Source organism: Protopterus annectens, chromosome 10.part0 (assembly GCF_019279795.1).
Source record: "Protopterus annectens isolate FY-2018-M chromosome 10.part0, PAN1.0, whole genome shotgun sequence".
NCBI lineage: Eukaryota > Metazoa > Chordata > Ceratodontiformes > Protopteridae > Protopterus > Protopterus annectens.
In genome coordinates, this window is record NC_056744.1 from 1,798,954,089 (window position 1) to 1,798,967,769 (window position 13,681).

The 13,681-nt window shown below is 44.4% G+C and overlaps 1 protein-coding gene across 1 annotated transcript in view; it reads left to right on the forward strand.

Annotated features, from left to right (window-relative positions):
* LOC122814504 (Snf2 related CREBBP activator protein) overlaps positions 1-13,681 on the forward strand; it is a 3,617,155-nt gene that overhangs the window by 2,623,687 nt on the left and 979,787 nt on the right. Inside the window, exon 18 of the mRNA XM_044087079.1 lies at positions 8,162-8,368. Within this exon, the coding sequence (XP_043943014.1) occupies positions 8,162-8,368 (207 nt within the window). The remainder of the gene's footprint in view (positions 1-8,161; positions 8,369-13,681) is intronic.

The window sequence follows — 13,681 nt, forward strand, 5'->3', positions numbered from 1 at the left end:
TAAGCAGAAACATCATTGATCTCCACGAGTGGAAACTGGATCCACAAGTATTTGCAATGATAACTCAAAAATGGGGACGCCCAGACATAGATCTGTTTGCCAACCCCCAAAACTACCAACTTCAAAAATTTTGTACAAAGACAGTCCACCCACAAGCTTGGAAAGTGGGTGCCCTCTCATTCAGTTGGAAAACATTAACAGTGTATGCCTTTCCTCCACTGCCTCTTCTAGCAAAGGTGCTGCTGAAAGTCAGATTAGAGAGACCACAAATGATGCTCATTGCACCAGTATGGTCACGCCAGCACTGGTATCCAATTCTAAAGAACATGGCCTACGGTCCACTATGGATTTTACCACAAATTCCTCACCTGCTCACCCAGCGAGACAATCAAATTCTACACAGCCAGCTCAAGACTTTAAACCTGGCTGCATGGCAAATTACCTAAGCAATCAACTAACACCACTATCCAAAGCTGTTTTGGATGTCATTCTGGAGGCCAGGAGGCCCAGCACCAGGAAAACCTATTCAGACAAATGGAAAAGATTTTGTGCCTGGAACCAGGCTAAAGACCAAAATCCCCTTGACCCAGACATTCCTCAGATTCTACAATATCTGACTGATATGTTGCACAAAGGACTTTCTTTTTCATCTCAGCAATTTCAGCTCATTACAACATGGATCCTCCTTTATTTTCACATCCACTCCTAAGGCAGTACCTCAGAGGGGCTAAGAACATAACACCGCCCAGGAGAGCACCAACACCTACTTGGTATCTCAACTTTGTTCTGGAAAAACACTGCCGTCTTTTGAACCAGCTTTCTCAGCTGATTTAAAGTTTCTTTCATGGAAAACTGCCCTGCTGCTAGCAGTAACTTCAGCTAGGAGAGTCTCAGAGCTACAGGCACTAATGTCAGTGGAGCCTTTCCTCATTTTTCATCAAGACAGTGTCTCCCTGCGAACTAACCCTTCCTTTATGCCAAAAGTGGTATCCAGCGTGGCCCTAAACCAAACCATTCATTTGCCCACCTTTTTTCCCAAATCCCCAGAACAAAGGAGAAAGACTCCTGCACTCTTTGGATATTCACAGACAATTACGTTACTACTTAGATAAAACCAAGGCTTTCAGAAACTCTGATCAGCCCTTTGTAGCCTATGCTGCAGGAACACAAGGAAAAGCCATCTGAAAACAGACCATTTCAAAATGGATAGGTCATTGCATACGTTTCTGCTACACACATCATGGGAAACCGGTACCTACTAGCATTAGGCCCCACTCCACCAGGGCCACAGCTACATCAGCAGCCTTTTTCAGGGGGGTACCAAAGGATATTCTGGAAGCTGCAACTTGGAGTTCAGTGCACACCTTCACCAAACATTATCACTTACCTCTATTTTATAAGACTAGGGCTGGCTTTCCCACTGCAGTTTCGCAGGGCCTACTAGCTTCTTCTAACCCTGTTTAACTCCACCACCCATCCTTAGCTTTGGGAGTCAACCCAAGTGTGATGACTGCAGCAGGGTAACACTATGAACATAGTACAGTTTTGTACCTACCATAAATGTAGATGTTCGAGTGTACACCCTGCTGCAGTCCAGGTTACCCTCAATCCATCCCCTCTGAACTAGCTGGACTTATCCAGTCCTTTCTATCCTATAACAACCTCTGTGGTGTATTTCCTTGTGACTGAAAGTATTGTTTCATTTTTGCTTGTGTGTGTGTGGGCACCTGACATCTGGGGCAAACAAAACTGAAGAAAATGGTGTTGGATGCCTCTTGTATACCCCTGGCGCACTGACGTCAGGGAGGAAGCAACAGCAGCTGATGCCGGACCAAGACTTTGGAACTCAGGCCGACTGCGGGACCACCTGACGGCAGGATAACCCAAGTGTGATGACTGCAGCAGGGTGAACACTCGAACATCTACATTTATGGTAGGTACAAAACTGTACTTTTCTCAGGGTTACAGGTTCCACTTTCACACCCTACCAAGGTCAGAAGGTATGCCAGACCTGCCACAAAATCAATGGGCAGAGGCGCAAAAACAAATTTCTGCTCTCATCAGCATGAGGGTATTCAAAAAGTACCACAGCTACAACAGGGGCAAATATTTTACTCAAGACTTTTCTTGGTACCCAGAAAGGACAAAGCCTGGAGACCAATACTGGACCTGTCTATTGTAAATACTTTCCTGGATGTTTCAGAATTCAAAATGTTGACACTGCAGCAACTTCTACCCATGCTGGGCAAGAAGGCTTGGCTAGTTACTTTAGATCTCTGAGGCATACCCGCATGTCCCAATCAAGCAATCTTGCAGAAGATGCCTCAGATTCATAGATGGCTCAATGCATTACCAATTCTCTGCACTGCCCTTTGGCTTATCTACTGCGCCCAGAGTCTTCACAAAATGCCTGGCACCAGTAATTGCATTTTGCAGACAGAAAGGAATTCAAATTTATCCGTACCTGGACGACTGCCTGATTCAAGCAGAGAGCAAGGACATTCTACTAAAGCATCTGGCGTTTGTAAAAAGATTACTAATTTGCCTAGGGTACACAGTAAACAAAAGAAATAAAAACTAGTGCCCTCTCAAGAGATAATATTCCTGGGTGCAAGCTTAAGTACAACTGCCCAGATGGCTCATCTCACGCCAGGCAAGCAAAAGCAACTGACTCATTACTTTCAAATGATGGCAACAAAGACCCAGCTACCTGCAAGAAAAATTCTGCAGGCTTTGGGCTTCATGGAATCCTGCATCCTGCTAATTCCATATGCCAGACTGCATATGAGGAATCTACAATGGTATCTAAAATGCGTTTGGACTCAACATTGCCACAGCCTGGAAACCATAATAACTCTTATTCCCTGCCTGCAACATGAGTTTCGATGGTGGGCACTGGCCTGTTACCACAACAAGGGACAGCCTTTCACTTTACCCACAGCCAGGCAGTCACTAACAACAGATGCATCGGATTATGCCTTGGGGGCACACATGGCAGGAAAATGTATTCAGGGCACGTGGCCCACGGACCAAATGCATCTTCATATCAATCAAAAAGAGATGCTAGCTGTACAGAATGCCCTGACAGCCTTCAAGGATCTACTTCAGCCAGGACAACTATTACTAAAGACGGACAATACTACAGTCATGTGGTACATAAGCAAGGGGGCACACATTCCTACCCCCTCTGCAGGCAACCCATGACTTTGTGGAACACAGCACTGACCTATCAAGTACATCTGCAAGCACAATTCCTGCCAGGAAAGAAAAATACTCTGGCAGACGAGCTAAGCAGAAACCTCATGGACCCTCATGAGTGGAAACTAGATCCACAGGTCTTCAGCATGATAACAAAGAAATGGGGATGCCCAGACATAGATCTTTTTGCCTCCCCTCACAACTGCCAACTACAGAGATTCTGTACAAGGACTTATCATTCAGCTGGAAAATCCTAACAGTTTATGCCTTTCCTCCACTGCCTGTCCTTCTCAAGGTATTCCTAAGTCAGTCAAGAGAAGCCAAAAATGATTCTGATTGCCCCAGACTGGCCACGCCAGCACTGGTACCCAATCCTAAAGAGCTTGTCTCATGGCCCAGCCTGGACTTTACCTCAAATTCCTCATCTTCTGACTCAACAAAACAAGTCATATCCTGCACAGCCAACTCAGAACCTTAAATCTGGCTGCATGGCAAATAATATAGCCACTCAGAACACACCTCTCTCTAAAGCTGTTATGGATGTCATTTTGGAAGCCAGGAGGCCCAGCACCAGGAAATCTTATGCAGAAAAATGGAAGATATTCTGTGTTTGGAACCAGGCACAAGAACTTGACCCACTTATTCCACATATTCCTCAGATTTTACAATACCTAACTGAGATGCCGGACAAAAGCCTGTCCTTCTCATCAATTAAGATCCATGCCTCTGCCATTTCAGCTCATTACAATAGGGAACCTCCTGTTTTCTCGCATCCACTGCTAAGACAGTACCTCAGAGGGGCAAAAAACATAAGACCCCCAAGGAGAGCACCGATACCTACATGGGACCTCAACTTTGCCTTGGAAAAGCTCACACTGCCTCCTTTTGAGCCAGCCAATACAGCTGATATAAAATTATTATCATGGAAAACTGCTCTGCTCCTAGCAATAACTTCAGCAAGAAGAGTCTCAGAGTTACAGGCATTAATGGCAGTGGAACCTTTTATCATTTTTCATCCGGATAGGGTTTTTCTAAGGACAAACCCAACATTTATGCCAAAGGTAGTATCCAGTGTGGCTCTTAACCAAACCATTAATTTGCCAACATTTTATCCAAATCCCCAGAATAAAGGGGAGAGACGTCTGCACTCTTTGGACATATACAGGCAGCTAAGCTTCTACTTGGACAAAACAAAAGCTTTCAGAAAAACTGAGCAACTGTTTGTAGCATATGCTGCAGGATCACAAGGAAAGGCTATCTCAAAGCAAACTATTTCAAAATGGATAGGACACTGCATTTGTTTCTGCTATGCACAGCATGGCAAGTCAGTGCCTAAGAATATTAGGCTACATTCTACCAGGGCAGCAACCACTTCAGCTTTTCTCAGAGGAGTACCAACCAAGGAAATTTTAGAGGCTGCAACTCGGAGTTCAGTGCACACTTTTACCAAGCATTGAGCAGGCTTTGCCACTGCAGTTCTGCAGGGCCTCATAGCCACTGCTAATCCTATTTAGACCCAGCTGCCCTACCTCAACTTTGGGATTCAACCCAAGTGTAATGACTGCAACAGTAAAACACGATGAACGTAGTACAGTTGTGTACCTACCATAAATGTAGATGTTTGAGTGTATTCACTGTAGCAGTCCAGGTTACCCACCCTCCATCCCCCTTTCTTTGCTGGGACTTATCTATACTTCTCTATCCTATACAACCTATGTGGTGCATTTGCTTGTAGATGAAGGTATTGTTATTTTACTGTATGTTTTTATAAACAATATGTATTGCCTACCTTCTTGGGTGCACCTGACGTCTGGGGCAAGAAAAACTGAAGAAAATGGTGCCAGCTGCATCTAATATACCCCTGGCACACTGACATTAGGAAAGAAGCGACAGCAGCCGACGCCGGACCAGGACTTTGGAATTCAGGCCGACTGCAGGTAGCCTGCCAGCAGGGTAACCCAAGTATAATGACTGCAACAGTGAATACACTCTAACATCTACATTTATGGTAGGTACACAACTGTACTTTCCTATCATTTCTTGCCTAAGGACAGAGTTCCTTTGGTGGGCAGAGGCCTGCAACCACACCAAGGCACTCCTTTTCATTCTACCCCCTGCCGCCCAACCCCTAACAGACGCTTCTGACTATGCATGGGGGGCTCACATGGCAGGCCAGTGCATTCAGGGCAAATGGAACCCAAGGCAGATGCACCTGCATATCAATCAAAAAGAAATGTTAGCTGAACAGAATGCTCTGACAGCCTTCAAGGGCCTTATTCTTCAGGAAAACTATTGGTAAAGACAGATAACACCACAGTTATGTAGTACATAAACAAGCGGGGGGGGGGACCTATTCCTGCTCACTCTGCAGACTAGCCATGGCTCTGTGGAACACAGCCTTGAGCAATCAAGTGCACTTACTAGCTCAATTCTTGCCAGGCAAACTATATTCGCTGGTAGATGACTTAAGCAGAAATGTCATGGATCCACACGAGTGGAAACTGGAACCCAACATTTTCAAGCTTTTGAGGAACAGGTGGGGGACACCAGAGGTGGACCTTTTTGCTTCCCTTTCAGAACTATCAATTGAGCAAATATTGCACCAGAACTCCCCACAGCCAGGCTTGGAAAGTGGATGACCTGTCCTTTGCCTGGGAAAGCCTCTCAGTCTATGCCTTTCCCCCTCTGCCACTCCTCTTGAACGTTCTACTAAAAATCAAACATGACAAGCCAAGGACAATCATGATTCTGCCACACTGGCCACACCAACACTGGTACCCTCTTTTGCACAGTATGACAGTGCTACAACAATGGCACCTGCCTCAGACTCCTTCCCTGCTGTTCCAGCAGGTGGGCCAGATTCTACACCCTCATCTACAGACCCTGAATCTTTCAGCCTGGCTAATCCCCTGAATTCAACACCAGCAAACCTCAGTAAGCAGGTGCTGGATGTCATCCTTGAGGCAAGGAGACCTAGTACTACAAAATCCTATTCGGAAAAGTGGAAGAGATACTGTTCCTGGAGCCAGTCTCAGGGAAGAGGCACAACTGTGCCCAGCTTACCCTCATACACTAGATTACATGACAGAAATGCTCCACAAAGGCCTTTCCTTCCCTTCAATTAAGATCCATGCCTTTGGCATCTCAGCTCATCAATTAAGATCCATGCCTTTGGCATCTCAGCTCATTGTGATATTGAGCCACCCCTCTTCTCTCATCCTCTGGTAAAACCGTTCCTGAGAGGAGCCAAAAGCTTTAGACCCCCCCCAGGAGAGATCCCACTCCAGCCTTGGACCTTAACTTTGTATTAGAAAAGCTCACACTTCCGCCCTTTGAACCTGCGGCCATAGCATAGTTAAAATTCCTCTCATGGAAAACTTTTAGCCATCACTTCAGCATGAAGAGTGTCTGAATTGCAGGCTCTTATGGCAGTGGAACCCTTCATTATCTTCCATGCAGACTGGGTTTCCATCAGGATTAACCCATCCTTTATTCGCAAAGTGGTGTCTAGTATGGCTTTAAACTAGTCCATTCATTTGCCAGCCTTTTTTCCTAATCCTCAGAATAAAGGGGAAAGGATCCTGCATTCCCTGTATGTGCACAGGCAGTTTAGGTTCTATCTGGACAGGACTAAACCTCTCGAAAATCTGACCAGCTCCTAGTCAGTTTTGCTGCAGGGGCAGAGAGGGCAAGGCCATTTCAAAGCAAACCATTTCTAAATGGATAGCACACTGCATCCATTTCTGCTACAAGCACCAGGGGAAACCTACCCCACAGGGGGTCAGAACTCATTCCACTAGGGCTACATCTACCTCTGCAGCATTTCTCAGGGGAGTGCTTACCAGGGACATTCTGGAAGCTGCAACCTGGAGCTCTGTACATACTTTCACCAAGCACTACCACTTGCCTATATTTTATAAATCCAGAGCTGGATTTGCCACAGCAGTCTTACAGGGCCTAATTGCCAGCCCTAATGCTTCATAACTACCTCCACCCTTCCTTTGCTTTGGGAATCAACCCAAATGTGATGACTGCAACAGTGAAATATGAAGAACCTAGTACAGTTGTGTACGCTTACCATAAATGTAGATGTTCGAGTGTATTCAGTGTTGCAGTCTATTCAGTGTTGCAGTCTTGGTTACCCTCCCTCCAGCCCCCCCCCCCCCGATTGTCTTTGTTTTCAGCTATCCATTTTGGTTTGGCATATCTTGTACTATGTGTAGTTGTTTTTTGCTGGGAATATTACATACCATGTAATTGCTTCCTATTTTGCGGGCACCTGGCATCTGGGGCAAGAAAAACTAATGTAATGGTGTCGACTGCATGTTTTATACCCCTGACGTCATGGAAGAAGCGACAGCATCCAACGTAGAAATACTAAGGCTCTGGTATTTGGGCTGGCCGAGGGCTACCCTGGCAGGGATAACCGAAATGTGATGACTGCAACAGTGAATACACTCTAACATCTACATTTATGGTAAGTGTACACAACTGCACTTTTATGTGATTTTGGTGGTATTGCAGTGCTTGTTAGAGACTGTAATAAGTGTGACATTGTTTAGTGGTAAGATCCTACTTCACATCTTAACCTTTTGTGTCCATGAGCTGCTCTTCTGCTACAAAATTGAGGTTTGAAGCTGTTGCTATATAAACCCCAACCCCCAGTCTCCACACTGGCCTACGCAGTTCATAGTAGCCAGCTGAAAGTATTCTCTTCTAGCACTGCAAACGTGGCCTGCATCTTTTTCACTGCTGAGTAATGACTTGTATGTTAAAAAACATGGGTTTTTGCTTGCATGTTTCCCATTATGTCATGTCACACTGCACACTTTAAATGTATATGTACACTGTGTTGTGATTAGCATGCTGAAGAACAGAAAAGAAAAAAATTAGTGTAAGATGCAGGTGATGAGAATGAAAAGAAGTTTCAAAAGATTCTTATTTCTGTGTCTGTGTTTTTTAGGGAATGTAGTTCATTTGGTGTCTGCAGGAGGACAACATCATCTCATAAGTCAGCCTGCTCAGGTGGCACTGATTCAGGCAATGGCACAGCAGCAGAGTGGGCAGCCTTCCATTGGAATTCAGGCAGTGACAGGCCCTCATGTAGTCTCACCCAGTACGGTGTCTGTCCCTTCTCCAGGGATTACTCTCCCCCTCGCTACCACTCAAGGTAAGTCGGCATCTGTTAAACATTCATGCAATGACATGTCCATGGCAGTTGAAAGCATCTTCCATCAGATCTGCTAGCTTTAATCTGAGGATGAGTACAGCTTTGATTCACCATTGTCATGTCTGAAGGAGAGTAGTAGTAATTCTACGCAGCCAGTAACTTTGCTGTTATACCATTATGCTTTTGCAGTTTTTTTCACAAATGTTCTTGCATTAGGATTGATTATTTTATTTCTGTAAAGATGTACATTAGGCAGTTGTACTGGAGACTGCAGAGATCCATCCCATGGAAAATTAAGTGGTTCATTTTAAATCTACGTAATTTCCATAGCAACAACCCTTTTTTTCAGTCTGATGTACGAGGTTCAGCTGTAACACCATCTTTATCTCTACTACAGCTGTCTCGAGCTTTTTACATTCTGCCACCCAATCCAACTGTTGGGTATTTGAGACGGTGATTGAATCCGAACCAGCAAAGCTAGTGCTTTTGCCTTGAACTCCTCAAACCTTTCCCCTCCCACAATACACCTGTCCCTATTCTGTTGATTCAGGTTAGATCTTGTTTGTTGCTATAGTGTGAGGACATGATGATCTCTGCATGAGCTAAGTGCTCCTGCCTTACTTTATTCTGTAAAGAATTTAGCTTAAGTGGCTGTAGTTATCACCTTAGATGTTTATATTTTGTCAGCTCTTGTCAATGTTTGTCGAAAGTTTTGCTTTCATTTCTTTTGCAGCCTGCTCACTAGCTCCTTGACCCTTTTCTGGGGACATAGTGTGGACAAGGGTTTTCCTTCCGTTTCAGACTTTCTACCTGTTTTCATGTTCTGCTGCTACTTGCTACTTAGTTTTCTCCTTCATACAACGGGCTTTGATAGGTGAAATAAGTTGTTTTTGAAAGGTCTTCTGTCTCCTGATTTTGAGGGGAAAAAAAGACTTAAGAGGGCACAGAACGAGAGAGAAAAGAAAAGGACAACGTAAGGAAAAGGAAGGTGGATAACAAAATCCTTTTGTCATTGCTGTAGATATTAAAGGTCACTTTGCGTTCCAAGTCAGATCCAGTCTCCTCCACCATTGGTTCAGATTCTCTTTCTGTCTCTCTCTCTGTCTGACCCTATTTCAAATACAGACGAACCTTTCCCAGCTTGATCAGCTAGATGATCTTCAGAGTGTGGACTTTGTTGAATCCCTTCACATCCTCCTTTGATAGGAATGCATGAGATTTAGAGCTGGTCTGCATGATGAGCCCTTTCTGAGGACGCAAATATGGATATTATTCCCCCTTTCTGGGGTCTGAGGGCGGGAAGGACAAGTGGCCACAGCTTCCACCACATTCCCCTTGAGACCCTGTTAACCCCCAGTCTTAATGTGCCATGTAACAGGATTTGCAATAGAAAGCATATTGATTACCTGGAGGAATCGCTCATCAATGACTAGGATTCTGGCAAGATAGAGGGCTCCCCTCAGAGCCCTCCTGAGGATGTAAAATTTGACAAAGTTTTAGAGCTTATGCTCCAAAAAGGTAACTGCCCCACCGATCACACTCACCCTCCTTAACAAAATCTTATTTAAGGCTTGTGTCTCGACCCCATCTATATCCTGGGTGGTACTTCTATCTGACAGCTTGATTGGTCTGGGTTTCAGGAAGTCATAGCATGGCACTTTGATTCCTGTGAGATGGTTCCTAGGAAGCTTGATACAATTTTAAGGCCCGCCAAGGGCAGGCAACGGGTCCCTTGGTGGATTCTATGATTTTCTGCTGCCAAAAACCATGAATTGACTGAAAACATGGCTACTCCTCCTTTGCCCAGCAGTAAGTCCCTGGCAGTGACTGGATTAGGGAAGCAGGCATACGCTTTGAGCACTTCTGCGGTCAGGGTCTTCACCTGTTCCACACACATCATCAGGCTTCATAAAGGCTAGAAACCCTGAAGAGGCCTCCAAAACCAAATTCCAGGACAGCAGCTTTAAATGACCCTGTGTGTGATGTTTAATGTAACCAAGCTCTTCATGCAGCTGATGGAGTAGGATGAGCATCAGGGTCTGGTGTCGGCATGAGAAACCTTGCTTGGCTGTGCCTTTGTGGACAGTTTCAAAACGTCAGTCACCAGCGCTCCATATGATGGCTCCTTGTTTGGCCCCCATTATCAAAGAACATACATAGAGGTGTGAGCAAGATAGGAAGTGTGTGAGAATCTGGAGACACCATACAGATGGAACCAGAAAGGACCCAAATCTTTGTACTTCAGAAAACCCAAGCATCCCTCCTTTGACAGGGTCAGTCATGGCAGATGCAGTCCCTTCAGTGGACATTGATCCAGACGTCTTGGGTGTCCATAATATGTCTGGTTATGTGGGTCTTGCTTGCTTGCTTCCCTCTGGAGACAGTAAGGTGTTGTTTTTCCTTACTCCTAAGCGTACCTGGCCATCACATGAGACTCTTCAGTGAGAGGTATTATACAAAGGCTATTCCGTACCATTTAAACCGCATCCTCTCTCAAGGCCTGCTCCCAGACGTACCACCCCATCAGCAGAAAGTGTCCGAACAAGCGGTATTCTCCTTACTTAGAAATATTCCGCCAGATAGGTCAGGTCATTGCTCAAGATTTTTTTTTTTTTTTTTTTTTACAGAAAAGATCAATAACTTTGGGCTATTTCTGGACTTCAGTAACCTGAACACATTTTGTGAAAAAGGCCCATTCCGATGCAAGCAGTTCTTCCATGTCTAAGGGAGATTGACTGGATTTGTTCTGTAGACCTCCAGGATGCTTATTTGCATATCAAAATAGTCCCAGTATCCAAGAGGTTTCTTTGCTTCCATCTAGGAGCCAATCACTGTCAATGCAGGGCCCTGCCCTTCTAGCTCAACGTAACACTCCTGTTGTTCACTAAATGCATGGCTGTTATCGCCAGCAGCTATCTTCAACTTCACTAGACCAGAGTGTTTCTGTATCTGAGTTTGGCTGCCAGCAGCTGCTTCAGAGGCATCCTTACAAGGAAGCAAGAGATCACCTTCTCCAAATTTGTTTGTCTTTGGGTGTTGCAATCAGTTTTGATAAATCCCAACTGGAGACATCTTGTTACTTGCAGTTCATAGGTCTGATAGATAATTACCCTGCCTCAGGAAAGGATCTGTTTACTTTAAGCCATACACAAGATATTGTGACATCACAAACTGACAACTTTGTTGTACCTGAAAGTCTTGGGCCTACTGGCTTCCTGTATCCTTATGGTCAATTTTTCTAGCTTCCACATGCGGATTCTGCAGTGTCTGCTTACAGTTACAGTCTCAGTTCTCCCATTATTCTGACCAGTATCAGCAGAAATCCCCTACCTTGGTGGATCTAGTCTCCATTTGGCCGTGAGGTGAGAGCTTTTATCATCCTTCCTCAACATGGAGATTACCATGGATGCATCCTTTGTGGGCATGAGTGCAGGCATTGTTTCGGGTGGAAACTTTTTAAGACTAATCTTTATAACAGCATTTTGAAAATGTTGGCATGCAGAAAATGGGTAGGAGGGGGCTGGAATGTACTGGAGAAAACTGGCAAAGGAACCATGGTATTGGGAGCAAATAACTAGAGAAGGAAAGTTAGTAGTGTGGGATGAGGCCAAGCAGAAGTTTGGACTGTAAGTTAAAGACTGTTTTGTCAATCGGGGATTGTTATCACAGAATAGGCAAAAAGGAAGGGGTAAGGAGTCCTAAGTGAAAGACCAACTCTTGCAGAGTTTTTAGTCGAGTGTAGAACAGAAGCTTCTGTTAATAAACAAAAAATTGGAGATAATTTGTAGGGCATATAAAATATTGCACAGTAACCAGAGTCAGTCCATGGAGGTTAGAAAAAGATTGGGAACAGAGACTGGAAAAAGCAATTTACTAAAGAGAAATGGTACGGCATGTACGGCTGCCAAGCATGCAGCAAAGTCCTGAATGTTGATGATTTTTGCTTGGAAGTGTTTGCATAGGTGTGTTTTTATACCCCAAGGAGACTTCAAAGAATATTTCCTTGGTATGCACCAAATGCTGGAAATGTTGGGAGAGAGGTAACAGGGAACATGTTTTTGGGCTGTATGAGTTGGCACATTTTAAAACTTCCCTACATGGTACTTTGTCAGAAATATTAGGGGAGCAAATGGCTAAGGAAATTGTTTTGAGCTGGGGCACAGAATCTGAATTGGCTAGACATAGAAAGGTCTCAAGTTTAATGCTACTGGCTGCCAAAAAAGGGATATACTAAAAGGAAATCAAACTCTAAACCAACTAATTAAAGTACTGAATATTGTTAGAGATAAAAGAACTGGAAGTGGGAGCTTTAGAAAAGGGAGCAGCAAATTTCATAGAAGTAAAAGGAATTTGTATGAGTAATACATGTAGAGTAGTGTGCAGGAGAAGTGAGGTTTAAGCGAAGGCAGGAATTGAGCAATTTTTGTCATGTAGAATTGAGTGACAGTTTTTATAAAGAGAAAAGCATGTATAGAATGCATAATGCTTGAAAAAATGTAAAAAAAATAAAAATATGGTTGGTTTTCTATTAATGTTGCCAATACTTGAGTCTTAAGAGATAATTTAATACTGGTGTTTAAAAAATAATTAAAATTTGCAAATTAGAGTGGTTCTTCCTAGTGTTGCGGGAGCTCCTGGACTTTCTCCTCCTGTTTGCGAGATCATTCCAGACACACGTCAGTGGTTTGGCACATAAACAGAGTGTGACCAGTTCCTACCCTCTTTGCCAGGAAGCAAGAAAAGTATGGCAAAGGGAAAAGGACTTGCATCCCTCTCTAGTCGCAACACACATTCCTGGGAAGTTCCTGCCAAGCAAACAGGCTAAGCAGGACATTTCTTATGTTGTAGGAGTCGGCTGTCAATACAGAGGTGGCTTAGACCATCTTCAGCTATTTTGTATTCCCAGTCAACTTCAAGTGCTGTACTTTGCCTTGGTTCCCTTATAGGAACAGTCCCTGAGAGATGCTGTCGTAGTCGAGTAGTAGATCTGAAACTATTGTCTTCATTTGGTCTTCAACCTGTGGGTACTCTGATCCAGCACAGATCTGACTCGGCCACATTTCCAGCATCTGATCCGATCTCCAAGCTCCTTCCCCACTCATATGGCCCCTGTCTCCCTCCTCCCTTCAGATTTTGTTTGCCGCGCTAGCATTCACATCGTGGTCCAGGCTCTGTGCATCTGTTTTTGGGTAATTTGTAGACGTTCTTCGTGTTTCACTGTTGCAGTCATCATATTAGGGTTATCTGCCAGCAGGTAGCCCTCAGTCGGCCTGAATACCAGAGTCTTGGGATTTTTGCGTTGGATGCTCTCTT